Raw genomic sequence first — 27633 nt, 5'->3', positions numbered from 1 at the left:
CTGTACAAAGGCATGTTCGAAGCTAAGGTGGGACGTTGGAACACGGATGACTGCGTTTGTACGCACATACGCATTTATAATTTAAAATGTAGCATGGCCATGAACTACACAGGGTGCCACTGCAGTTTTAGATTAAGAGGTAAATTTAAAAAAAAAATGGGTTTCTGATAACCGGATAATGTAAACTCAATAATCCATTGTACTAATAAGAAAGGATGATATCACAGAAAGACCAAATGAACCATAGTTAAATATCACCAATTGTCGAGTTGAGAGTGACAGTCACTCGAGTATCTGAAAACTCAATGATATGCTAATTTTGTTGGCCATAGCAACATCACTCCATTCACTTGTATGAAGCTGCTGCCGTCCTGTCTTGTGCGTCATAGGCTGGTATTAAATTCTGACAGAATAAAAAAAACGTGAGGAAAAATAGTGCAGTAGCACGGTATTAAAATGACTGCCCTAAATTATTAGTTTTTAAATATTTGGGTAAATAAAAACAAAATAGTGAACAAAATACAGAATATTTGGTACATTAAGAAATGTGTACTGTGTTTTTTTTTTTTAAATGAATGTGAACAATCTTCTGTTTTAATTCTTCTTAGCAAGTCACAGTGTCACAATTGAGCTATTTTTTTTTAGAACAGACTCATGGGCTTCTCATGTTGTCCTTGGGCTAACTAGTACACGCTGGCACCATGTTTTTATTGTTTACCTTTTTTTAAGGATAATGTAGATTAATCAAAATGCATCTGTGTAAGTAACTGTGATAAACTGTCACTGTATTTCGTCTTAACCTCTCTCTATTAACTTCAGAGGCAGCTCATTTACTCAACTCTACGAGCAGCCAATCATATTGTGCCCTGCTTAGAAGTTGCCTAAAAAATAAAATAAAAGAACACCTAAGCGGTGACAGCCAGTATTAGTGGAACCTTGACTTTTTATAACCACGGTAGTCAAATCGGAAATCGGCCCATGCCTAATCACATAAACAAAATTGACATGACAGATCTTATTTGAGTTAAAAAAAAAAAAGGATGGAATTCAAATTTTCTTTCATATTTTTCCCCTTTGCATTTAGTATCAGCCACAAGCACAAGCTGGCCTTATTCCGCAACCTTTAATACAACTTTGCAATGCGACACGACTTCCTCCCAATGCAGTCGATTTCCAGTCCAGCCTGCTGGGCGGGCGGGCAAGTAACAAACTGAAATATTTAACTCGACACTCATTCAGGCCACTATATTGACAAGAGCCTGCTGAGACCCAAAGACAACAAAGTGACAGATACATCATCATCTCACGTTATCATTTACAACACCTTCTTCCAGTTCCTCCTCACACCTTCATTTATTGCACACCGGCCTCCTATACATTGTCCCCGTTGTTACTATTGTGCCTTTACAATCTGTTCGCCTGTCCTCTCCAATCTATTCCCTTCACCAGTTTCCCTTAACGCTTTCTTAGCCAGACCACCCCCGCATCCCTCCCGTTTCTCTCGTTCAAGAGCAGAAGAGTTTTTTAGCTGACAAAGTTTTCTATCTGGTGCAACTCTTGAAGCACTTCAAAAAAAAAAAAAAAAAGAACTTTTCTTCAACAATCACCTCGCCCACCTTCAAACTTTTCCCTCGTGTTTGATCAATTTTGTCCCCATGTTTATTCACTAAGAGATAAATGATTGAGGAATGCCTGCAGCTCTGCAGAGGGCTGATGGAGGTCAAATGTGAGTACAAACACAAAGTGGAGTTGGAATGAACAAACATATATTAGTCACCCGAACTGACATTAGGGATCATATGTGAACCAACAACACTAAAGCTTCAGCCCTAGAATGGCTTTTTTTTTTTTAAGAAACTGGTAAAGTGTTCTTAAATCTCTCCTTGTAAAATGTACTTAGAATTTCTGTGTGAAAAAACTTTACTAGTCTTTTTCAAGTAAATATTACTCTTTTCTTTTCCTTTTTTTTATTTATTTATTTATTTATTTATTTTTTTACAATGATTTACTCAAGCATTAACATTAATGATGCAATGTTTCCCCAGGGGAGAAATAAACGTGTGTATAATATTTGCATGCATGCATCATTACCCTGCTTTTCATTACTTGCTTCTTCCTGGCCCGTCATGGAAAACACATTTGGCTGTCAATGCGGCGACTACTGGGCTGCAGTCCATCCGCTAAGCGTCTCCACTCATTTCCAATAACCTCTATCTTGAAGCTATAATAGTAATATAATGTTTTGAAAAAAGCAAATGTCAAACTAGGTTAATACATAAGCATTAGCCATCTGGTGAGCATGTCAGCAAGAGTGGATTATTTCACATTTAAGAATTAGGAACCGACCTCATCTTTAAACCGACTTCACTTTAGGGCTAAGCCTATATTTAAAAATTTGGTGGACTTCACTCATGTTATGTTTATGAACACACAACATGCAAACAAAATTCCACTAAATCCTTTAATACGACTCTAGCATCACTACAGAAGTGTCTAACAGCAATACCCTCCCTTACGACAGTCTACATTTATGTTTTTAGAAGTTGAGCAGATCTTAAGAGAAAAGAAATGTAGTGTGGATAGTTACACAGGAATATACAATGTGCTTTATTTTCCAAAATAATAAGAATAGGGTGACCAGATTTTCAAAATCAACTAATTCTCTCCCAGCCATTTTCACTGAAGCAACCACCTTCACTCCGGGCTGTTTTACTGGATTTTAAATTATTTTGCCACAGAATATTGTGTTCAATTGCTATAAAATCATGGAACCTACCAAAAAAATATTAGAGTCTCTTCTTTCATCAGGGTTTGGTAAGCAAACTGAGCCATGATTGGTCGTTACCTACTTCCTCAGCACAGGTGATGTCATCTTCAGTCGACAGCAAGTAGAAAACTAGTTATTAAAGGTATTAATTGTACTTGAAAAATAATGCTGAAAATGAGCCAAGTATCCCTTTAAATGCAGAAATAGCACTTGTAACTGAGACTGCACCTTTTAATATGGTGGTTTAATATGATGGCTTTATGGTCGTGAAAATACGGTATTTGCTACAAGCTTTGTCGAATAGAATAGAAGCAGAAGTAAAAAACTGTGATTAATCGCGATTAATTAAAAAAAAAAATCTGCGATTAATTAGTTAAAAACAGCACTATTTATTCATTTAGTAATGCAGTCTTGGTTGACAATTAAAAAGCGCTAAACAAATAAATGCACTCACCATTATCCAACGTTTTTGATCATTCCGTGTGTTGTTGCTCAGGACACAAGAGGCAAAAAGAGACTGCCTCCCCTTCAATTGGGAAGTCGGGTCACTCACGTTAAGGATGTAGACACACCGCGTTATGTGGATAAAGTACAAGGCAAAAAAAACGTGTATACAACTTGATAATTTTTTTATTATTAGAATTATTAGAAGGACTTAACTGTGCTGTTAGATATTTTAGGACAGTAGCAATATAATCTACTCTACCTTGACCTAAAGGCGATTATTCGTTGCCTCATATTAAATGTCCATTTGGATGTTAGTAATGTAGTCATTTAATCCAAAGTAAAGACAGTAATAGGGATCTTTCAATTAATGTCTTCATGTTTGTTTTGCTATACACTTCGCCATACTCTTCAGCGTATTTGACTCTCCTCGTCATTGACGGGGCCTCTTCACCATGTCAATCCTTTTCACTTTTTCTGATCACCCGAGTCGGTTCAGCCCTACGTCGGGAGATGCCAAAGCTGACTCCCCAGAGGGTTGAGCCTCTATTATCTTCCTCTTCGATCCGTGCTGCATCGATGAACAATTGAGGAGAAAGAAAGAAGGCGGGACACAAGAATAGGCTCGTTGCAGCACAGGAAGAGTGCACTAAAGATGAAATTAGCGATATGCTACATTGCAGGAGGTTGGTAGAGGGGGCAAAGAAATGAATATTGTAAGATTTTAAAATGGGAGGGAGAAAATGATGGATAGAGGTAGGGTGTCTTAGGGGCACCATTTGTCAATAGCCAGTAGTGTGACCTTGGGGATCGATGGGGACTGTCAGGCAATCAGTCAATAGTGTCTATAACTAGCTGTGCTGGGCAGGAGTAGAGAAAAGAGAGGGAGATGGAAAGATGGCTTGGTCATAGCAGTCGATAGGACGCCGAAGCTGAGAGCCAATCGACGCTAACTACAAAGGATGTTAATGACACCAAAAGGGTGTGTCTATTGTAAAGTTTACAATACTCTTCACAAAATGGTTGCGAGCAAGTCAGTTCGACTCTTTCAAAAGGCTTTGAGATTTGCTAATCGTCCATCAGGATCACATGAAGATAGCGTGACCAACAAGATACTCCCTTTTAAGTTTGAATTATCTACTGTTACGTAACATTTTAATTAACAGACTCTCATAATAGAACAGCACATTTCATTACGTGCCATGCATGTGACAAAAACCAAGACAAGGACAGGCAAAATTCTCTAGGACCCTCTACATCCTAATAATTACACGAAAGAGCTTTTTTTTTTTAATCTGCTGAGTTATTATTATTATTATTTATTTATTTATTTATTTTACTGAATAATACCAAAATTGGCATGCTGATTCTAAAATGGCAGTCTTTTTTTAAAGGTTTATTTTCTCTCCCTATCTTACTCTCCAGTAAGCAACATTCCACTGATTAGCTGTAGAAAGACCGTAGTAAGAAGAGCTGAGTACGATTGGACTCATGACTATGTGGCAACTTGTTTGTGCAGCTCCCGATAGGTCAGGGGTCGATTTCACAAAGCAAGTTTAGTGAGAACTCTGGGTCAAGAAACCCTGAAATGTGGGAAACTCTGGGTTTTCCGTTTCAGAAAGGGAGGTAACTGAAACCATAGAGAAAGAGGTAGTAGCCATATTGAAAGCGCACATTTGCCTCATACAGAACAGTGAATGATTAATCATAATTTTTTTAAATGCCCCACCCCCCAAAAAAAGTCTCAAACAGTAGCCAGTTAAAATGTAACAAAATTGGGGAGAATGCACACGTTTCAGTTTTTTTTTTATTGTTTTGAGTGACAGCTAAATCATCAAAAATAATATTATAAGACTCGTGTTTTATATGATTTACTTTTGGGTATGCAGGTTGTAATACTCAGATGACATTGGAGCTAAACAGAAGACGGAAGTGGCTTCTCCTCAAAAAATCCTACTCGTCTTTCCAATGATACAACCACAAAATAAATACAAATTGGGGGGGGGAAAAAGTGATGTTTTTAGCCCAGCAAGTAATCATATTCTTAATCAACACTGCACTCATACACTAGACACACTGAGGACTCGTTGGGTAATCATGGTTATTAATAATCAAGCCCAATAAATAATGCAGAGTATAACAGCAGCAGTAAAATTTGCGAGTGGTTGGAATGGCGAATTGTGCCAAAGCACAGCAGTGGCAGCAGTAGGTCAGTAATTAATGAAATCAAAGAGGCGCTCTAATGAGAGACATAAAGTACCTCCCTAACCGATGATTTCCCCTTCGAGTAAACAGAAACCCAATGGGATGAAATACAAAAACAGGTAACGCGCACAAATCCTCACAGTATGCCCCCAAATAGAACTTATGTGCTAACGCAGGGCTATGCAAATGCGCTGGAAAACGTCTAACGACGCAAATAAAAAGAGACAAACACACTTTAGTCAAAACACACACAATTTAACAAAGTCTTTCCGGCCCCGTGGGAGCACACAGCCGGCTTATGGCCCTTATTGTTCCACTAGTTATTTAGCGCCCAAACCACATCTTTCTCCTCCCCACTCCCACCAGCCATTATTCCATGTCATTTCTCCACAGCCAACTGTTAATTTGCTTATCGCCTGTCAGATAATAGAACAGAATTCATCTGCTAATACCTCTTTTTTTTTTTTAACAGACCAACTCGACTGTTTACGTAAATTGAGCAAAAACAGCAAGAGTGGTTTCTACGGCGCACGGTAGCTTACTGGAGGATTTAATTATCAGGACTAATTACTTGTTTTCGTCTAACTGTTAACCACAGGTCTGCCAATGCTTCCGCTGCTCTACTTCCCCGGGTGCCAATGTCAGAAGCTGCTGCTGGCTCTACTGAAGGAGCAGGGCGGTGAGATAACACCGCAGGAAACAAGCATGTCTCTGCTTTTGCTTGACATTCCGAATCACCGCTTGCTTGTCAGTTAGCTGGAGTGGCAGTGTGCTGTTTGGCAAAGACAGTTATTCACAGTTAAAGACGGATGATTAGAGATTTGTCACAGTGTGTCATCTCTATTACGTGTGATTGGACAAGACCGGCAATGAATACAACTGGTTTGTACAGTAACTTGAAGTCTATCATTTTAAAATCAGGAGAACTCTTATTGAGATAAAATAATCGTAAAGCCTACCAATTGGATGTTTGCCTGAGCGAGTCAAGTTCTCTCGTGTTGAATAGAAAGACAGTGTCCCATATCAGGTTGCATTTGAAGGGCAATAACATGAAATTACTGCAAAAATGCTTTTAGACAGATATCATAATCAACCTAAACAAAGTGCAATTTCCGCAGAAATTGCGTGGGTATGCTGAAAAGCGGGATGCTATTAGCTGAATGCAAAGATTTGAATGCATGTGCTTATGAAGTAAATTAAAAGATAAATGACTAAAGTACTAAAATGCTGCCCAAGTGGGGTTTGAACCCAGGTACTCTGTGGTGGAAGGAAGTTGACTTGTTCAAAACCATGGCTAATAGCGTATTTATTTTGAAAAGTGTCATCTAATGCTGAAAGCTAGCATGCATTTAATAATTTCAGTGAAATTATAATGCATTTCTTGATATGGTAGTCAGTACATATATCACGCAGCATAATGCCCATGGATATATTTGCAATGCACAGTCGAAAGTGGGATTCGAACCCGCGACCTCTTGATTATTGGACAATGCACTTTACTAACTGCGCAGTATCAGACAGGTGGTAATGATGATAAGTTGTATGAATGGAAGTGGGCGTGGAAAGTGGGACTTTCAAAAATTCACAATTTTCAATTTGAGTCCCATTGAAAATGAATGAGGAAAAGTTGATATTTAACCTTAAATTGTGGAGAATTTTGTAAGTGATGTGAAATCAGACGATATATACATTGGGAGGCGTGAATTTTTGAAGCAAGCAATTTGAACGGTGCTTACCGGAAGTATTATGTGTGAGTTGTTACACGGCAAAAAAGTGTGGAGAATAAAAATCACAATAACATGTGGGAATGCTTCAGCATTCCCTCAATAAGCAACACCAGAATATTCAAAACACTCCTAATTTTCTGGAGGAATTTTTCTGTTTAATTTGATTGCTGGTAAAATATCAGATTTTAATAATGTAGCCACTTCACACCACCAATTAATAGTCTAAAGGCTGCCCTGCTGTCATGGAATTAGACTGGAAGAATATAAGAAATTGCAGATAATTTGTAGAATTCCATTTTAACGTTTTCAACTGTCTTCATCATGAACGCTTTGCACCTGCTTTAGGGAAGGCAAGGCAAGACAGATTTACTTATATAGCGCATTTTATATACAAACTCAAGGTGCTTCACATAATTACAGAATAACAGACAGCATTTAAAGGCAAAACAAAATATTTAAAGGAAAAAAATTAAGAATTTAAGACTAAAGCAGGCTTTACACATTTGGCCAATCACTGATTGCCGATCTGCCGTTTAAAAAAAAATATATATATAACCGATCACCCATCTGATCACAAGATGAATCAATATGTCTGTTTAAATAACATATTAAAAAAAAAAATACTGACACTTAAATTAATAAAAACGATTACTCAATCACCGACTAGGTTAGAAGATGAAGAAACATATGTCTATTTAAAGAACTTCTATGTTTACTATACAGTCAACACCAGCCACAGTGAAAATCCAAAATCCAAAATGATGTCCATTAAAATGCATTGGAAACATTTTTAAACACTTTTAAATATTCAACATAATGTAATGTTTACAACATCTCCTCTGAAATTAATGGAAAAAAGCATGAACATTGCCGTGGCTGCACAGAACGACTGTGATGAAAACTATTGTTTTTCTCTATAAATGTCTTATTTTGCGGATCTGATCGATGACATAATTGATAAATTCTGCAAATTATGACATTAAAGTCATCGATTTTGCATAAAAATGCAAAATATTGGTGATCTTGATTCAGTCGATCAGATTGGTCAAAAGTCTATTTAAGAGTAGAGAAATAAAAAAGTAGTTTACAAAGATTTCTAAAACAACGTAAAACATAAGCACATGATATTGATTATAGTAATCTGTAGGTATTTAACCTTAATAATATGGGGGGGGGGGTCTTTTTTAACCTGGATATAAAAGCATTTACAATTGTGGCCAACTTCAGTTCTGTTGGTAATGTATGCCATTAGCATGCAGCATAACAGCTAAATGCTGACGCACCATGTTTGCTTTAAACTCTGGGCTCCATTAATTGACCAGGAATCTGCTGACCTCAGAACCCATCGACATTTATTTAATGCATCACCCATTAATAGGAAACACCCTCATCTTCACACATGCGCTTTGGTGATGCAAACTTAAGTCATAACAACCTCCCGGCCACACTAACACGCCATTGTGGAGTGCCAGCATGCATGTGTTCATTTACACACGCATGTTGGAGCGTTGGCAACCAGCAGACACTTCACATATTACCACGGCTGTCATGGAATGAGCAAGAGAGCAAATGTGTCATGTGACACACATGCTGCACTGGGTAATTATAGTTCTCCAAGACAACACGTATGTATGTTCACTATCGACTCAATAATGGCCACGAATGTCATTAATCTCCAAATGAATCCTGGGTGCAAAATCGCATGTAGTGTGATGAATAAAATAAGACAGCCTGGGAGCACAGAAAATCGGACAAAAAATCCCACACTCAGTCTCCAGCCTGATGCCCTGCCCTTGACCTGCTGATCCCAAAAGGGTTGAAGGCAGAAGGGCAGCTGATTTGACCTCTAAAGACCTCCTTGGCACCAAGTAGCAAACAAGCATAACACACTGCATGGAAATTAAAGGTCAAGCCTGCTGGGTCATCGGCCTATGAAAAGAGTTCTCGTGTTCACTTGGCTCAGCTGTACAGGAACCAATCAGGCCACCTGGAGGGAGTGACATGCAAGGGGGGATTTGATAAAATGTACGCACACCTTATTTTGCAAGCAGGGAGCCTCCAGTTATTTTGCACCCTTGTTTGCAAATCATAGATGACGGATTGACTAAGCCATTTGTCATGAGGTGCTTTAGGCATCTGAGCACAGATGGTAATAAACAGTGAGGTGCTGTCAAGTGTTTATGGACGGGCTTTTAAGAAAGCCTAACCATGGCTCCATTTAGAAAAAGGTTGTAGAAAAATCTCAACTCACCAATTAGAATAATTTTCTCATTATTATTGATGATTTTTAATGTTGCTTTTGGGGATTTTTTTAAGTGGCAAAGTAAAGTGGGTGGGGTAAAATCATCAGAAGTTCTGGATTCTTAATCTCGAATTCAGGCCATTCGGTATGTAGTTCACATGGTGTCCCCATGCTAGTGCGGATTTTCTCCAGTTACTCTGACTTCTTAGAGCATTTCAAAGTCAGGCTTGCTAAGCTAATAAATTGCCCATATGTGTAAATGTGAACGATATGGGCCTTGTGACTGACTGCCATTTCTTAAACATTTAATATTTAAGATGAAAAGTCATTGAAAACGATCTATTTCATCGCAAGCTGTTGCCGCGGCGATGCACTGTTTGCAAAGAAAAATGATGTGATTTTTGAGGGTCTATACCTAAACGAAAACTTATAAAACTTTGCACACACGCCAGGCCTGGCATCAAAATTCATATTTTGGAGATTTATTGTGCGGTTTTCAAAATAAATGACTCAAAAGTGTCCCTGAAAGTTTTTTACGACACACTTAAAAGGCCAAGAACTACTGTACAAAAAAGTATTGTCGAGCCATATGCTAAACCTAAGAAGAAGTTCACCATTTTAATTTCACTTTGGAATTTGATGCCATTTTTTGGCCTTTTATAGCGGTCATATTTAAAGAGGTCACAAACTCAAACTCCTAGAAAATGTATTTGATTGTCTTCAAACTGTGGGTTTTTCATCCAAAAATGTTTAAGATAACAGTTATTCAGAGCTTTTTTCTATTATTTAATCGCACGCTGTTGCCGTGGCGATGCGCTGTTTAAAAAGAAAAAATGATGATGTTTTTGAGGGTCTAAACCTAGGTGAAAATTTGCTGAACTTTATATTTTAGAGGATTATGTGCCAGGACGCCAACGTGGCCGGGGTTGTGAGGACCATTTATAGCCACTTGCAGCTCTAGTTATTACTGGTAATCATGAGTTACTGTTTTAAATAGGATGGGGGAAAGATGCTGCAACATAAACATTTTTATTCAACCAAACCTTTGGATACCACAATATACTGTGGGAATCCACCACTATAATTAATATGTATGCCAATAAGAATTTTGCAAGTAGTCTGCTGCTAAATCTGAGCCATGATATAGCTGGGGTCTACTGTACTGTATTACGGTATTTAACAGGCCAACTGAGTCCAACTTTCTGGACTCTAAGGAGCAGTTTGCTGAAGTAGGTCCTCCGTCTGTCACAGACAGTTTTAGTCCATATTTTAGATGGCTGGAGGGAAGTGGGTAGAGGGCGGGGGGATGGGTGTTTGTAAAGAGAGATGGCATGACAGAGGGTTGAGATGATGAAGAGAGTCTGGGGTCGTAATTCCATGAGTGCTGGAACTCGCACAGCACATGGCATCACTAATGAAATCTGTGCATTTGCTGTCCTGGAGATGAGAAGTGTGTGTGGTGGGATAGGGTAGGAAATGAAGGGAGTGATACAAAAATGGAGAACAACAAAAATGCAAGGTTATAGTAAATAAGCAAGGAATAAAATTGGAGAGCAGTGGTAGAAAACAAACAGAGAGAGAGAGTGACAGTGATGCAGAATGAGTGACAAGGAGAAATTGAGCAAAAGAAACAGCCTCATCTCCAGATTTGAATTTAGTGCCCGTCCCTCATGGAAGGGACGAGGAGCAAACACCAGGCAATTCCGCTGCAACACCAAACACAATCACTGATTGAGGGCAAATTAAAATGCAAATGGAACGCTTCCATTTTTCCAGATTCCGCCTGCAAGATAAGCAAAGGACCTCTGTTCATTTCATAAAGTGTAGACGCAGCGTGCGTGTATGTGTGTGTGAGTGAGTGTGTTTATGCATTAATGTGTATATTTGTTTGTCTACTTTAGAATTAGAGGGGACAGGAGGGAGGCTGGAGGTGAGGTTGTATAAACAGATTAGATTCAGTATTGTCCTCCCGAACTGCATTTCAATCGTCGTCCCCCCCTTGCATTTCTTCTGCCCTTGTCAGGAAAGCTTGAACAGGCTTCAACCACAATGCCAGACAGCAAGACTTTTAAACAGAGGTTTATAAAAAATACTTAAATACTGATACAAGTAGTTAATTTCATCCGAGGATTCCAAAATAAAAAAAACATTTTGCAGCCTCTGTTTCGGGATGTTGTCAGGTAGCGAAGCAGTCGTTTCACCACGTGAACTCAAACCTTTCCAAGTCACAGGTCAGAAAACACATTCAACTGCTGTAGTCACATGACCTCACTGAGCAGAAGGTTTGTAATCACAGCCAAGTGAAGGGCAAATGTTGACAACAAAGTGCTGCCCAGTGACCAATGGTAAACCCTGTTTGAAACATGGCACGGTTGCAAGCAATTTGCCAATCATCAGGCTTATGTTACAAGGTGAATTCAGGAGACTGTCAGCTCTAAGTCAACTGTTCATGTCCACTCTTAACTAAGTGCACTGATGCCAACATCCTCAAGGTTAAGGCAAAATCTCCGTTTCTGACTCAGCCAGAAAATCCATTACAGAAAAAAAAGAGACAAAAAATATACTCTTAAATATACTCTACAGAAACTTGTGACTGGCTCTCAATTTCTGTTTCCTCTGGACACATCAGTGTTCAAGTGGGAAAAAGGGTACAACAATTGAAGAAGAAGGAGAAGAGCAAGAAAAAGAAGAAGAAGAAGAAGGTTTCAATCTTCCCAAACATATGCTGATTGGTTGGGTCATTTTTGACCGGCCACGAGAATCAAATAGATTTGACCTACAAACCTGTTACAAATCCTGGCGGCACATATTCCGTAGCTGTAAAATGTCAAATATTGTCTCTTGGCAAAAATAAGTCCTGTGTAAATGCTGTATGCCAGTTCATTATGTGTTTCCTCAATGTGGATCAGGCCAAATAATCAGATTATACATTCACACCTTTACTTAGTGCTATTCTCTTGTGATCAGATGGCTCTCGAGGTATGTAAATAGATCAGATATGATCCTGCATGTCAATATGAAAAGTCTTGAGTGCTGAAGAGAAATTCCACAGCACGGAAGAAAACAATTACACCACACAAGCCGGGAGCCAATTTGCACTCATGTAAATCTGCACAATCCCTGCCAATGAATAGGATTCATTGAGCGCTTTAGCGGCATTTAGTGATTTAATGGTAGGCTCCTTCAAATGACCTTCCAGCAAAGTCCATTACTTTAACTCCTCTGAACACGTACTACTATCAACTCGAGACCTGGTAGATGTAGGTAATTCGCCATTAATTCGATCCACTCAATTCTTGAAACACGGCCCGGTTTAATTGTGACAGAGTTAAGAGAATAAGAGAGTGGGACATGTGGAAAGAACACTTGAAGAGAATGTGATCAAGTCCGCCACCTCCTGTGCTAAACCATTTCAACATGACCTTGAGAGGACAACCATACATGTCTAACCACTACACTATCATATAAGACATCATTATTGTGCAGAAGCAGAATTCAGAAGCAGAACTATCCCCCTAACATAACAGCAAGTAAACAAACACGAACATCATGCCATAGTTTACAAAAATAAAATGAGCACACCTCCATAAACCTCATAATAACTCTCGGTAACCCCATTAAAATCAATTTATCCGTGAAAAGGTGTACTTAATACTCTACCACACACAAACACAAAAAGGCTGCTCGGACTCGGCAAACACACTGCAAATGTATTCAACGCGAGGCCAAATCAATTACAGCACATTTAAGCCGATTCTTGTGCGAATGAACAGCGCGCACACGTCATCTAATGCTCAATACGTCTCAAAATGCTGTAATAACCGTAGATATTGTTCAGCTATATTCTGCACCAAGAGCAGTTACTGGAAAAATGTGTAATAATGTCAGAGTGTAGCCATAAACTGAAATGGTATTTGCAATAATTGAAAAAAAAAAAAAAAGCAGGTGAAAGAGAATGGCGGATGAAGATGTGGTGATGGAAACTTTGGAAAAAAGCAAGCACTTTTTGGAGCTGTGTAAACAACATTCTTGCCTCTTCTTTAATACTTACATGTTGTCCAGCAACAAAAAAATATTTGTTAACAAGTTTCTTCTCAAAATTTTAATGTACATCAAACACTGTAGCGACAAACTATCTCTCAACAAAAAAAACGAATTGATTACGTGTCAATGTTAGGTTAGCTTAGCATTTAGAAAGGCTTCTCTGTCTTTCCTCATCATCCCTTTGAGAAGACGATACTAGACAGAAGTGAAGCTTGTTCGCTGCCACAGAGAAGATGATTACTGATTTAGAAGTCTTCTACTCTTCAACATGTTTAGCCACACTAGTAGCCAGCCAAAGCTTGTTGCTAGCTAAGAGTAAGTAGCACACCTAGCTTGCGTTGAGCCCCAACTACCCGTGGTAGGTGACCCCTGTGCGTCCAGCCCAGAAATATTTTTGGGACCGTCTCAGCTGTTTTGCTGTTCAGTGTGTTTTGATGAGGTATAAAATGCTATTTTTGCCTATCAAACTGCAATGCCAAACCACTTATTTCTAACCTTTAAATACATCTAGATTTTTGTGCAAATTCGCCAGACACATTTTTCTCCTGCAACTTTTGTTGGGCTACTAATGGATTAGAATATTTGTTGGCAGAAGTCCTGGTCTGTGTAAAGTTGATAAAAGTCACTGATGTGTTTTGCTATTCAGACGCAAAATGCTCATTTTGACTAGCAAGATACGATGGGAAACTGCTTGTTTCGAGCCTTGGGACGGACGGACAGACATACAGACAAATAGATGTATAGATATTTAGCTTGCTGGCTAGTAGCTACAGCAGTCATTTTATATTTGTCTCTGTTTCAATATTCGACATATCATATTTGAATATCACCATAAGAAATTAAACTTCAGTTCCACTGGTACCATTTCCAAGACGATGCATTTGTTTTGCTGTATCTGTATGTTGCTGTAGGAACAGGGTAACACTTGTTATACCGGACAGAATAATAATGATGAATGGAGGTAAACACAGTTCAGCGGGGTCTCAGCGCATTTAGCAATTAGAAACACAGCAGGCACCGGGAAGGAATGCCTTTTGTGCTCTCACTGTTGTGTTGACAATGATTGGCTTCTCTCTGCTGCTCCTAATCATCACCATCATTTTTTATTTGCTGATTGGCCCAATAGCGTTGCAATTGACCGCCTTCCTAAATAGCCTCTTGACCAATTGTCGTAGAGGTGACTTAGCTCCCTGGTCATCTGACTAACTGATTGACTGACAGACTAATTGGCTTGCAAACAGGATAGCAACATTTACGGCTGAGAGGACGCCGAGACACGGGAGGTGCGCATCTCGCCGACCGCCTTGCACTGATCACACTGATTGCAATCACTGCCGAGTACGCATACAAAAGTGCACACAAATATTCAAAGCCAGATCTAGAGGCCGGGAGCAATCAGAAAGAAAGTCACATACAACCACCAACCATGTTGCGTGCAAAGTGCATTAGGGACAAACAGTTTCCGGTTTATCTATAAATCATGATTAAATTCCAAACAGATAGTGTTACATTTTCAAATTGTTATTATCATTAATATCGTATTTAGTATCTCTGGGAGTAGATGGCAGTGTAGTCGGCTCTACTCATGTGATACAGCGAGTGCAGTAGCGCAACAATATTGGCGATAGCATCAGCAGCTTACAGGATGAAGAGAGGTGTTATTTATATGCTATGTATGCCTGTGAGATTGTCCAAATGAAAGATCATCAGTTTTGCTCTATTTGGTGTGCATTTGTTTTGCTGGATTGGCTTATCCCTCCCTACTGCCCAGTGCTTACGTAACAGCAAGAGAAAAGAACAATGTCACATTGATTGATGTGACAAATTTTGGTCAACTTGGAACTTTCACTGAGCACAAACTAAACCAAGGGTGACACAGACACAGTTCAAAAACCCGTCAACAGTTTCAGACCCGAGTAATTGAACTATATGGGAAAAACTCATTAAAATTCACTTTGTATACAATTTGGAATGTGAAAAAGGAGCACACAGTTGAAGTTTTTATAGACCTACTTCCTATATTCCAAATAAAATATCAATGAAATGCATCGCAGTGTGTTTAAGATTTTCTTTTCAAAGACAAATTACTCAATTACTTGAGTAATTGATAAGGATAATTGATTACTTGATTACTCTAAGTGAGGTGAAATCTCCTCTTAGAGTGGTCCTCAACCTTATTTCTGCCACGGATCTCTCCATAACTTTTGCGGACGGCAACAATGCACCTTTCTTTTTCTTCTTGGTCATACGCTCTTGTGCCGTCTCATCACTTGGCCTTTTCCCTGTTGCAAGGACATTTTCTAAGATAGGTCTGTCTTTTACTCATTTTGTTTGCTTGTAGATTTAGTATCAGTGCTACGCAACCAAGGTAATTAACATGTTGGATTGAGCCAAGAGGCCATCAGATGGTTATAACAGAGAGAATGCGGTCACTTTTGAAAATATAATATTTTAAAAATAAACCAGAAGTATGTTTTATGAATCCCTTGGCAGTTCAGATATTCTATAGTTCTTGGAACCTAGCTTAAATGCTAGCCCTCGTAAGGAAAGTGTCCAATTTGTGGCTTTTTGCTTTTTATTATTATTATTAATATCAAATATAAAGCATATGAAAAAAAATTACTGAGTGAGCTAAAATTGCACCCAATTGTCCAAAACATGTTGAAGTTCAAAATGAGACCGTCCAAAATTTCAAAATTATTATTGTTATTATTATATGTGGGAAACAAATGTTTATAGTACACGAGTAAAAAATAAAAAGGTAAAATTTTTGGCCCATTGACTCCCATTATTAAATCATATTTTTTTATGTTTTTTGATGCACTGTACACCTGATGTGTTGTAGTGCATTTCCCGTGATTACCCAATTTATCCCTTCACTGGGGCATCAACTACAGTAATTTCTGGACTTTAAGTCGCTACTTTTTTCACTTGCATTTGACCCTGCACCTAATACAAAGGTGCGGCTTATCCATCAGATCGCAAGGGGGCACACTATAAAGGATGCGCAAGAGCATCAAGCAGAGCAAAACAAACCAAGTGAGCCCAAATACAGTAGGAGAGACAGAACGAGAGCGAGACAATTTGTGCCCTCATTGTGGAAAAGAAAGTAGCGGGAACCCGGTGCGGTAACATTAAAACACCTACGCCTTACAGTCAGGTGCGGCTTATATGTGTAATAAACTCGAATATTCCCCAAATGTAGCTAGTGCAGCTTATAGTCAGGTGCGCCTTATAGTCCAGAAATTACTGTAAACGTAGGGGGTGGGGATACTTTATAGTCATAAGCCATAATACACCAGATGGCGCTAGACAGCTAATTATCATTTTTGGTTGAGCTGATTTATGTGCTCCCTATGTCCCCATTCTTATACCAAAACAAGAAAGCACGGTTGGGATCAAGAGCTCAGGGCTGTGAGCGTGTGTGGACCCAGTAACTGTGACGTGCACATGCGTAAGAGTGTGTGTGTGTGTGTGTGTGTGTGTGTGTGTGTGTGTGCGTGCGTGAATATTCTAATTTCAATGTGTTTTTTATATATATACAGATGATAGTGAATTGTGCTCTTAGGACAATATTGCTTTTATTGTCCATAGAGGGCATCATAAACAAACAAATAAAAACTATTAATGTATGGATAGGTCTGATGCCACTGAACATTTTGAGTGGTCACAAGTAAAAATATATTTAGAAATGACTTAGATTTCACACTTCCAATAGTGAGCCAAATTTTGGCTCATTTTACTTATGTATCGTAAAAAAACAACAACTTACGAGCTAGTAGTGGGCAGAGTTCCCTTTAGGCTGCATGGTTGGGCCAGTGCGCTAGCTAGTAGCCTACCAAAAGGCCAAAAAACAATAGCACTTTTCACAAACTGGAGCATATAGGGTAAAATGAATATAGACATACGTAATTATGATACAATATTTAATTCAATAATGACGTAACATAGACAAAGCACCCTGAGAAAGAAGAAGTTTGGGGTGTTGCTCAAGGGCACTTTGAGAGTGTAAAACCTCTCAATTTTCAGGCTTCTTAGCAGTTGGTCCACCATTCCATATGTGCATACAAAGTCTCTGCTGCACTTCTTTACTCCCCCCCCCCCTCCCTAATCCAAAAGGCCATTACAGAATTCTAATCAACTAGGTGAAACAGGTCCCGCACTGCTCAGTTACATCCTCTCCCACCTACTGTGCTCTCAGCCTTCTGCCCTTGCCTACTGATAAACTGAGAAAAGTAGCTTCCATGCCGGTGTCTTAACCTACCTCGCCCAGTCCCCCTTATTACATTTGCCTGTTTGCTCCTCACATGCACAGTCACTGGGCCCCAGCCCAGCCACTAACACCCTTTCATTATGGATAGTCATCGCAACGGGGTTCTATCACTTCAAAGACGCACTGCTTTCCTCTTCCGTGTCCATGTCGGAGAGGGTGCAGGTGGAGGTGTGATTAGGTGTATGGGTGGGAAAACTGCGGGGGGTTCAGTGTTGGTCAGGATGGCTATCGTAAAACTGGCTGAGCCGTGGCAACGCGATTTATGTATTTATTCATCACCGGGGAAGATGTGTATTAAAAGGTCGGGCAATTTTCCAGGTCGCTGACCAAGCCCGCACGGTGAGGAGGAGAGAGGATGAAGAGGAAAGTGATGGGGAGGAAGAGGGAAGCTGGTAAAGACGATACTTACACTCAGGTAAACATCAATGCATTTACCCTTCACCTGTGAGTTTGTGATCGTATAAAATTGACTAAGTATTGTGTCTTATGCATACATTCGCATTTGTCTGCCCTGCCGGCTGCTGGTTAATGAGTTTGAAAGGTCAAACACCCCTCAGGAAGATTAATGGGGTTTCTGAGACATGAGGGTAATGGTTTATGAGGCCCTGCCGGACACATTTCCAACATGACAGTCATTACCACTACTCAGTGTAGACGGGTGGAGGGATTACAAGCAAAAACAAAGACGGCACTAAACTCCTGGGCAGCAGCACCGGATGGTAAACACTTGACGAGTGTCAGTCAAGCTGCTCACAAAAAGTATACAATAGTGAGGCTAATTCCTTCATTTTTACTATGAAATGAAATTTTATTACCAGGGCTTTAAATCTGTCTCTGAAACCCGACTTAAACCACTTTTTGTTAGACCAAACAAATTATGAAAAGTATTGGAATATGAGACAACAAATAGCGCTGAGTGTCGACGCTCATTTTCCGACTTGTGTTTTTCCTGTGAAGACTTAATCTATTAGGAGTGTGCTCCAAAAATTCGATACAGGAATCTATCGTTGCGGGCTTCTTGTATCATGTATCGATACAGAGGTGTCAGAATCTATATTTCACAATCATTCATACCCGTCTGCTCTTTTCTGTGCAGTGCACATACATTTTGACCAGGCATAGCGTTGGCGGTAAATTTTAAGTGCTGCTGAAGTTGAAAAAAAAAACAAACGTTTTTGCCATCCAGCATAATAAAAATGTTATTTGGGTACACATGTGACTGTTTTCATAAAAATGTATTTAAATTATTACAAAATATCAGGATGCATGTCACTTTGAAGGCTATGCATTGGGATACATGTTAATAAATGTTCCAAGAAACGGATGTAGAAAGGGTAGACAAACAGTTGACGATGGCAATGACAGTTGACGACAGAAACAACCGAGCACAGTACGAAAGCTAAACTAAAATATGCAAGCTATTAATTAGCAATAGGAATAGGAAGACTGACAAGAATTTTTTTTTGCCCTTTACCAAAGCGATGGAAAGGCTTTGAGCAAGAAAGAATCTGCTTAAAACATGGATTAAATTGGCAGCCAGAACAAGAAAATATGACTGCAAAAAGTAGGATGTACATATGTTACTGTGCTTGACATCTTTCTTCCTCCAGTCTGTTCAGTTCTGCGAACATGTGCCATGAGTTCAGAAAGTGGTAAAGGAGAATCAGTGGACATGAAAAGTACATTATGAGGTCACTTTCACGGGTCGTCCAGTCTCAGCCAGAGTAACGAAGGCAGGCGCTGACACAGGAAATGATTGGATGTCTATTGAGACGGCGGAACATGAGCTTTTTAAGCACAATATGTTGTAGCATACCACAAGATTATACATATTAAAAGCAAATTTTGTAGATGAAGCCTCATCTCTCTCGACACTTTGGTACAAAGGTCCACATAGCGAAAATGTATGAGCATCACGTTTGAACAAAGTAAAACCTTCTCGTCAGCTCACGTGACTGTTGCATAACGAGATCGGGACTACGGGGCTCAATATTGCCTCTGCTGCAGCCAGAGGTTTTAAAACATGATGGATGACCTTGCCTACTTTACCCAAAGTGAAGCGAGAACACTCTAAAAGAAAACATTATGCTCGCTTTGTAAAAAATACAAACATAAATATAGAATAAGGTATGATTTTATTTTACAATTCAGGTTGTCAAACAGCCATAAAGCGTAAATGTACGACTGTTTTTTGGACCACTTTTGTCTGGGGGAAAGACACACACGCACGCACACACACCTTTTACAATTGGCATTAAAACTTATCCCTGACTCAAAAAAATGTGACAGCCTGTGTCTTAATATCAAGTAAGTTAGAGTTCCTAAGGTCACTCAGCAACTGAATTTCGGTCTTTTGAAATAAGAATAAGCTACAAAAGGCTGATTCAGCAAAGCAAAATCCACAATTTCAGAGTTTACGTTTAATTACAGATCATAAACCCTGTTAGGTTGATTGTCATTGACTTTTTTTTTTTTCTTACTTACTTGAAGTAATTAGCAATTAGCACTCTTTCCACGCAATTTTATCAACTTTAGCGACATCAGCACTGAAAAGTCTGCCAACAATATCATTCTAATCCTATAATAGACCAACAAAAGACACAGGAGCAAAATGAGTCTGGCGAAGTCACACGAAAATCAAAAGGACATATACTTCAAAATTTAGAATCAACCGCAGTCAGTCCCAGAAAAGGCTGAACGTCACCTACCTCAGGTTGTCTGAGATCGAGGCAAGCTAGGTGCGCTACTTATAGTACAGTACGCCGCACAAGCTAGCTAACAACAAGCTTTGGCTAGCTTGTAGTGCGACTAACACGTTGAAGAGTCACTCTTAAGTCAGTCATCATCGCCTCGTGGCGGTGAACGAGCTACACTTGCGACAAGTATGGTTATGACGAGGAAAGACAGAGAAGCCATGCTAATTGCTAAACTAATCTAAGATTGACATGTAAGTGTGATCACATTACTAGTGTCTTTATAAATCAAGATGAAAATGTTCAGCCTTAGTTGGCCTGACAATTTACTTAATTACTTTTTCCTCCAGCAAATTTATTGAATAAAAAAAAATCGTAACATGAAATCACAGAGCTTTATAGCAGGCTGAGAAGATAATGATGTTTTAAATCCAAATAATTATTATGCAGTCATAAAAATGAGTAAAAAGTAAGATTAGTAACAATGATAATGATTCATATAATAATTTGAAAAATAATAAGCAGACCTCCAAGACCAAAGAATCCTTACAAACTAAATTCTGTTGCAATTCATGTATGCTTCACAAAGCATGCGACAACAACCACCCCCCCCCCCCCCCCCGCCACCACCAACTTTACTCTCACGCCCATTTTTCCCTCATCTCTGCTTGATTCGTTCTTGCCATTCCAAGCATAAGTGCCTGCTGATGCTAAAGTCTTTACCAAGAACAAAGGCCTTCACATCAGCCTATTGGCTTCCAATAGTCACACAGCATCTCCTTTACACGCATGCAATTTATCAGTCCATCAGTCTCAGTCGATGTCTTCAGAGTGGACTGGGAAGTAAATAAGGATGTGGCTGACCGGCCCGCACTGACTCGCAGGAACACCCGGACTACTTGATTACACGCAACATACAAGAGCAATGACAGAAAGCAGAGGTGGCAGCTTACAATTCCCTCAACGCGCTTGGCGGTTATTCCCCTTACGCTTCTGTTCCTCTGCCCTTTTCGTATATTTGACTGAATGTCCTCTTTCGTTTTACTCCAACTGTCCCCGATTTATTGACGTCGTCCCGCTATGCCCGTCATCAGCACAAATCGCTTTGACCTTTCATTTTCACAGAGGTCAGCGCTATCGAACCGAGCAACCCGCACACATCGCCGTCCTTAACATCCCGCCCATCCGACCCGGGTGAGTGAAAATAACCTTGCATGTATCACAATTAGTCCCTGTTGATATGGAAAGTGCAAGTCTCAGCATTTGTCACTAAACGGAGACGGCAAATCAAGATACAGTATGACACCACTTTGTTTGAAAAGAACCTTTAAAAGACTCCATTGTTGCCACTTGGGGGCAGAAGAAACAAATTGTCAACATAAAAGTGGCATGCATTTTTACAAAACAGCCTCTTTTGGCACATTAACAGATGAATAATTCACATTTGAAGTTATTTAGATCGCAGCAATTAAGGATACTGCAATTAATGTTGAAACTGTGCCACTGCTGCTGCTTTAAAAGGGTCGACGTGATATACTGTAAGAGATGGGAGTTGGAAATCAATCTGTCACTATGTGGAACATTTATAAAAAAAAGAAAATGAAAATGATGAAACCTCAGATTTGGTTCTCATTTCCCTTCTGATTTTTTTTCTCTTTTGTACAGTATGTGCACCAAGCATGCTAGGGAAGATGGAAATGTATATATTCTGGGGCTAAAAATATTCCCACAGTGGGATCATTTCTGTCAGATGAGAGCAGATAGTGAGGCTTATGGAAATATGCTGCGGCAAACATGTCCCCATTGTGAGAGTGAAAGATGGCTGAGCTTACAGGCTCACCTATGCACCAACATTCGGCAGTCAAAACATTGCTTAGGCTAAATCAATTCTATGTTGAGTCGTTAAAGTAGAGTAAGACCTCTAAACCCGAAAAGAAAAGTCACATATTTAGGACTTTGGCCAAAGTTTTCAGGAAATACTGTATATGCCCCATATAAACTGCAGAAAAATAAATGAGAAGTACACAGTCAAATCTGTAGAGTCAATTTTACTCTAAACTGAGTCTATTTGTTCCCACTCTAAATAGAGGGAAATTTACACTTGGAAGAGAGTACAATATTTATTTATTTAATATTTTTTTAAAGTCACTCAAGGTTTGAGGAACAATCTCACGACCTTCAGCTTGGGAGACTGCCACTCTACCACCTGAGCTTTGCCACTCCTACTGTTTGTTTATAACCAAGAAGAGATTAAAAGCGTCGTTTTTAGTCTCGGAGTTACAAAGATTCCAGCTGACAGGAGTGATATAGGAAGTAGATTGGCTGTCTCCCAACCTGAAGTTGTGGGTTTGTTCCTCAATCCTTGATTGACTTTTTTGTTTTGTTTTTAACTCTCTTACAAGTGTAAATTTTACTCTACTTAGAGTGGGACTAAATATGCTCTGTTTAGAATAAAATTGACTAAATTTACATTCTGAAGTTGTGGGTTTGTTCCTAAACCCTTGAGTGAGTTTTTTAAATTTATTTTTTTACTCTCTTCCAAGTGTAAATTTTACTCTATTTAGAGTGGGACCAAATAAGCTCAATTTAGAGTAAAATTTACTAAATGTACAACCTGAAATTGTGGGTTTGTTCCTAAACAATTGAGTGATTTTTTTATTTTTATATTCTCTTCCAAGTGTACATTTTACTCTATTTAGAGTGGGACCAAAAAGGATCAGTTTAGAGTAACATTTACTCGACAGAATTGACTGTGTAGAATACAGCAGAATATATATTTGTTTAATCTTAGCCAACTAGTGGGGCCACCAGATTCACAGAACGCATGTTCTACTTTAGGAACTCCATTTAAGGCCAAGCAGGAGGAATTAATGTTTCATGGTACCGCAATGCATCCTGGTGGAAATGATCATCCAAACTCACGTGATAGGGAAGGATTGGGCCGCATATCCGTACTGTATAATAAGACCGCATGTGAACAACAGTGCATGCGCAAAGCCCAGCAAAATCCCTCAAATTACTCTCGCGTGACAACCCAGGAATCATGGAAAACCAGCCACGCTAACAGCAAGGTCCCGTACACAGCCTCAATCTCGCCAATCCTCGCCCTCACTGTGCGCTTATTGTTCTGCAAGCGGCTCGCCTTGTGCAGAAGGGATGGATGGACGGGGGGAGGGAGGGAGGGAGGGCAGGCAAGGAGGCATGTGGAAGTAAATGAGAGCCCGATGAGATGCCAAGGTGTGTTAGTGGTGAGGTGTGGGGAATGAGAAAAGCCGCCTGAAAGGGAGGGGAGTGGCTGGATTGACTGTGTTGGGGGCGATGCTTGCCGCCCAACTCGGCCACCTCAGCTGGGTCAGCTCATCATACAGCTGGCATATAGGGGAGCGTGACATGTAAAGGTTGGGGAAAGTAGGAAGAAATGGGAGTGTAGTGTAACTAACAAAACATTGATTAAAACTGTCTGTAAATTATCACATTTTTTGATCGTATGCATGCAGACAAGCAAGGAAAAATGTATGTTATACTAGAGCTGCAACTAATGATTAACAATCAATTAATCTATTGATTATTTTGTCGATGAATCGGATATGAAAACAAGGTTGAGTTTTTTGTCATCAATTTCAAATTGACTGCAGAAAATGCACAAACATACTGTAAATTAATTCAGATTCAATTACTTGTTTGGTCCGTAACATGTCAGAAAATACACAAACATGTTGATCCTTGTTTTCCAAAATAAAAGCAGATTCAACCCCAAGACCTAAAGTAGGCTTTGGGAGGTTTAAATTCTGAGCATTTTGACAATTTGGAATTAAGTAAGGTCTGTACGCAAGTAAACGATTACCTGAAATAATTAGATCACTTTGATAATCGATTACTAGCCTTAAAATATATATATATATATTTTTTTTTTAAGTCCATGCTTCTCTGGTCCAATATTCATGTAAAAAAATAAAATAAAATAATAATAAATTCTTAAGCCAAGAAAATTAGCTCGTACTTCAACTCGTCAATGTTCATCTACAAATAAAGATTTTCTTCTGAAAACAGCTGACACTCAATCCGGCGATGAAGCTCCATACTAACTGCTACTGAAGTGCAAGTGCGTGCAAGCGTGCAAAAGTGCTGGTTTGATTGCTCTTCCCAACATGTGTATCCACATGTGCGTGCCCAAGAGATCTCTTCAGCGGCAGTTCGGAAATTGTTACTTCAATCATGGGTGCGCACGAGTGCTTCACGAGCAAGCTTGCGTGCGAGCGCGGCATGCGCTGTACGTGTCAAGTAAGTGCGTGTATTCAATCCCGAGTTGCGTGTTTGAGTAGTTTATGATGTATGGCCGTTGGTAAGTATCAAATATGTTCTGGCATCTGTGCAACTGAGTTGAGATATCGCTGGCCACTTCATTAGGCACACTTGCATGGTGTATTCTAGTATAATGTGATGTATTAAATCAGAAATGTTGATTATTGTGGTTGCGAGTTAAACTACATCTTAATGGGAAGACATTGTTAATAAGTAGTGGCATCTCTAATCTATTCTTTAGAATTATTGAGTTGAAGTCATTTTGATATAGATCTGTGTTACGCTGGATCTTAATTAGAGATGTTCAATCCCACTTTTTTTTTCCAGACTGATACCAGTACTAAACTATTGAGAAGTCTCCGATACCAAAGACCCGCATCGAAATATGGCATTTTAATGCATTACATTAATAGCAATTTTCTATTCTTCTAATTTATAGTTCCTGATCGTAACAAAAGGGTGACCGATACTGGTATCGGGCGCCTTTGCGATTATCGATACCTTGAAATAAGAAAATACCGACATTTTTACACTTTAAACCCCATTTTTAACAAAGTATATTTCTACCCTAAAAAAAAAAATCTCTCTCTGTCACATACTGTATGTACATCAGAGGAGCAATAAAGAAACCGCAACCAAATCTCATATCAGCATCCATTGAATCTTGTTCCATCATATTGAATTGCTCAAACGCAGCATATTGGAACCACCTCAGTTTATAGCAACGGCAACAACACACTGGGGGGAAAGTGCTCCAAAGTATTTAAACACGGGGATAAATATGAACAAACAAGCAGTGAACGCAGCACGGGCTCGTGAGAAGACAAAGAAACCAGTTGCACAAAAGATGCTGTGACTGACTCAAACCGCGGAATTCAGATTGGAAACCGACTTTGCATTCTAATCAATTTAAACGCAAGAAAATAACTGCATCCGCTTAAATTCAAATCGGTTCTGACGCGCTTGACATGATTTGCTTGTAATTGTCTTTCTGCAAACTGTCAGCAACAAACTCATTGAATGCTTTGAGCGCACACACTGCGTAAAACTCGCTTTTACATTCTTGTCTCCAAAGGGCACCTATTTAAAAAATGCCCTGTTTCAGTTCGCATCTAAGTTGCTCAACATTTGGAGTGGATGCACCTGCTTTCTCCAAACAACAAGCGGGCATCTGTCTGTTGCTCCATCAAGTCGATTTCTATACATACCTTCCTCCGCGTGAGAGTCTTCCAAAAGGCTCAGCATTAATATCCAAAGCAGCGAAATCATCGTTTTAGGGAGATCCATGTTTTGTCTGGCCAGTTCCGCGGGGCTCTTGTCATCTCTCTCCAGTCTGGCCGCGCGTAAAGCTCCGCAGCAGAGGCAGGCGCACTCCCGGCTTGATCGGAGCCGAAGCCGTCTGGTCTGGGCAAATTGTGCTCCAATGTGGCAGGCGCTCGGCTTATTTCATACCTCGGGGGAGGGGCTCCGTGGGCAGATTGACAGATAAGGGGCGCAATGATGAAAGGGCTGGAGCCGAGCGTGCGGGAGGTTCGACCAATCGCAGGGCAAGCGCATGGAAGGGTTTGCGCCAGGTGTTCCCACCATAGTAGAATCCTCCACAGCGTGACTTCGCTCCACTGCCACTGAAACGCACTCATCAGGAAAATGTACAAGCTATAGAAAGCCCATGAAGTGTTTAAATTAACACGCAACAACAAAAAATGCATTCTCTGAAATTGAGATCATAGAAGTAGCAGACAAAACAGACTGCAAATTTGCCTCTTTTTATGTATACAATATATATTTTTTAATCATTTATTCTTTAACACCCAAACGAAAAAAGCTCCATGACCAATAAAGCTGTTTTGTTTATTTATTAATTGAAGCTATTTCTATCCCTCGCAATTAAAACCAGCAAAAGCTCAATTCCCAGAAATCTCCGACAGGGGCGGCGTTACACCTGGACTGGGAAAGGGTGAGGGGCAACAGCCCTGTCAGAAATCTGTGTAGCCCCAGTTCAGCACCTCCAGCATTTTATTTGATATTCTAATATTCAATCTATTAATTCAATAATAATTAATATAAATTAAAGATTAAGATCAATCGTAAACATTAAAATCAAAGTTGCAATAATTAGAGATTTTTCATAATAGCTATTTTTGTTGTTTTTACTTAAATTACTTAAACGTTTTTAGAGCAGGTTTGTTAGTTTGTATTAGTTTTGTCCCCCCAAAAAAAGTTTTGTTATTTTTTGTTTATTTCTTGAAAAAAAAAAAGTAACTAAACTACATTTTCCAAATGACGACCTTGAAATACCTTCTACTGGATGGCCAAAAAGTAATACCAAAATTAATACATTTAAGCGCATGTATTGGTATAATTAACAAATATGAAAACTGATATTATCTTGCTTTAGTGCTTTATTATTATTATTATTTTGGTAACGAAAATGGGTTTAAAATTTTCATTTTTTCCATTAGTTTCCGTTAACTATAACAACCGTGGTCAAAATATGTTCAATATTTGCTACCGCAATGTAGCTGCTGTTAGTCTCTATTTTCTTCTTTTGTTATTTCCAGCGACCTTGCATGCCCTGTGGCACCATGCTGCCTCTCAAAGGCAAGTCTGGGTACTACGTCAGTCTCCTTGTTTGCGGGGAGAGATCTACAATTGGCGGTGCAAATATCAATACGTGTGTGCTGTCCTTGATTAAACCCGTGCTCTGTTTTACTTAGCTAAATAGTATTTGTAGAGGGATAAAAGAGGAATTTATTCATCTTGCATTGTGGCCAAGGGGGGTAATGACCTGCCAGTTTCAGCGGATAGAACTGAGCGTTGAGAACAGCTTGCGATTGGAAATTGGCAACAAGTAAACCCGCAGGACTGAGGTGAAGCAGAATCACACATCATAACCGATTTGACAGATTTCCTAACTTAGTAGAGATGTGCCGCAT

At 39.4% G+C, this 27633-nt stretch overlaps 1 protein-coding gene across 3 annotated transcripts in view; it reads right to left on the bottom strand.

The window, feature by feature from the left end:
* The window catches only part of epha10 (EPH receptor A10), a 197138-nt gene extending 171033 nt beyond the window's left edge, over positions 1-26105 (bottom strand). For all 3 annotated transcript variants that reach the window (XM_086061976.1, XM_086061977.1, XM_086061978.1), the window contains exon 1: positions 25906-26105. In XM_086061976.1, coding sequence (XP_085918102.1) covers positions 25906-25984 — 79 coding nt within the window. In that variant the 5' untranslated portion in view covers positions 25985-26105. The remainder of the gene's footprint in view (positions 1-25905) is intronic.
* Positions 26106-27633: the final 1528 nt, after the last annotated feature.

Source organism: Leptonotus elevatus, chromosome 19, assembly GCF_054856555.1.
Source record: "Leptonotus elevatus isolate MCC_2025b chromosome 19, RoL_Lele_1.0, whole genome shotgun sequence".
Taxonomy (NCBI): domain Eukaryota; kingdom Metazoa; phylum Chordata; class Actinopteri; order Syngnathiformes; family Syngnathidae; genus Leptonotus; species Leptonotus elevatus.
The sequence above is the reverse complement of the archived record's forward strand: the minus strand, read 5'-3'. Positions and strand labels throughout refer to the sequence as shown.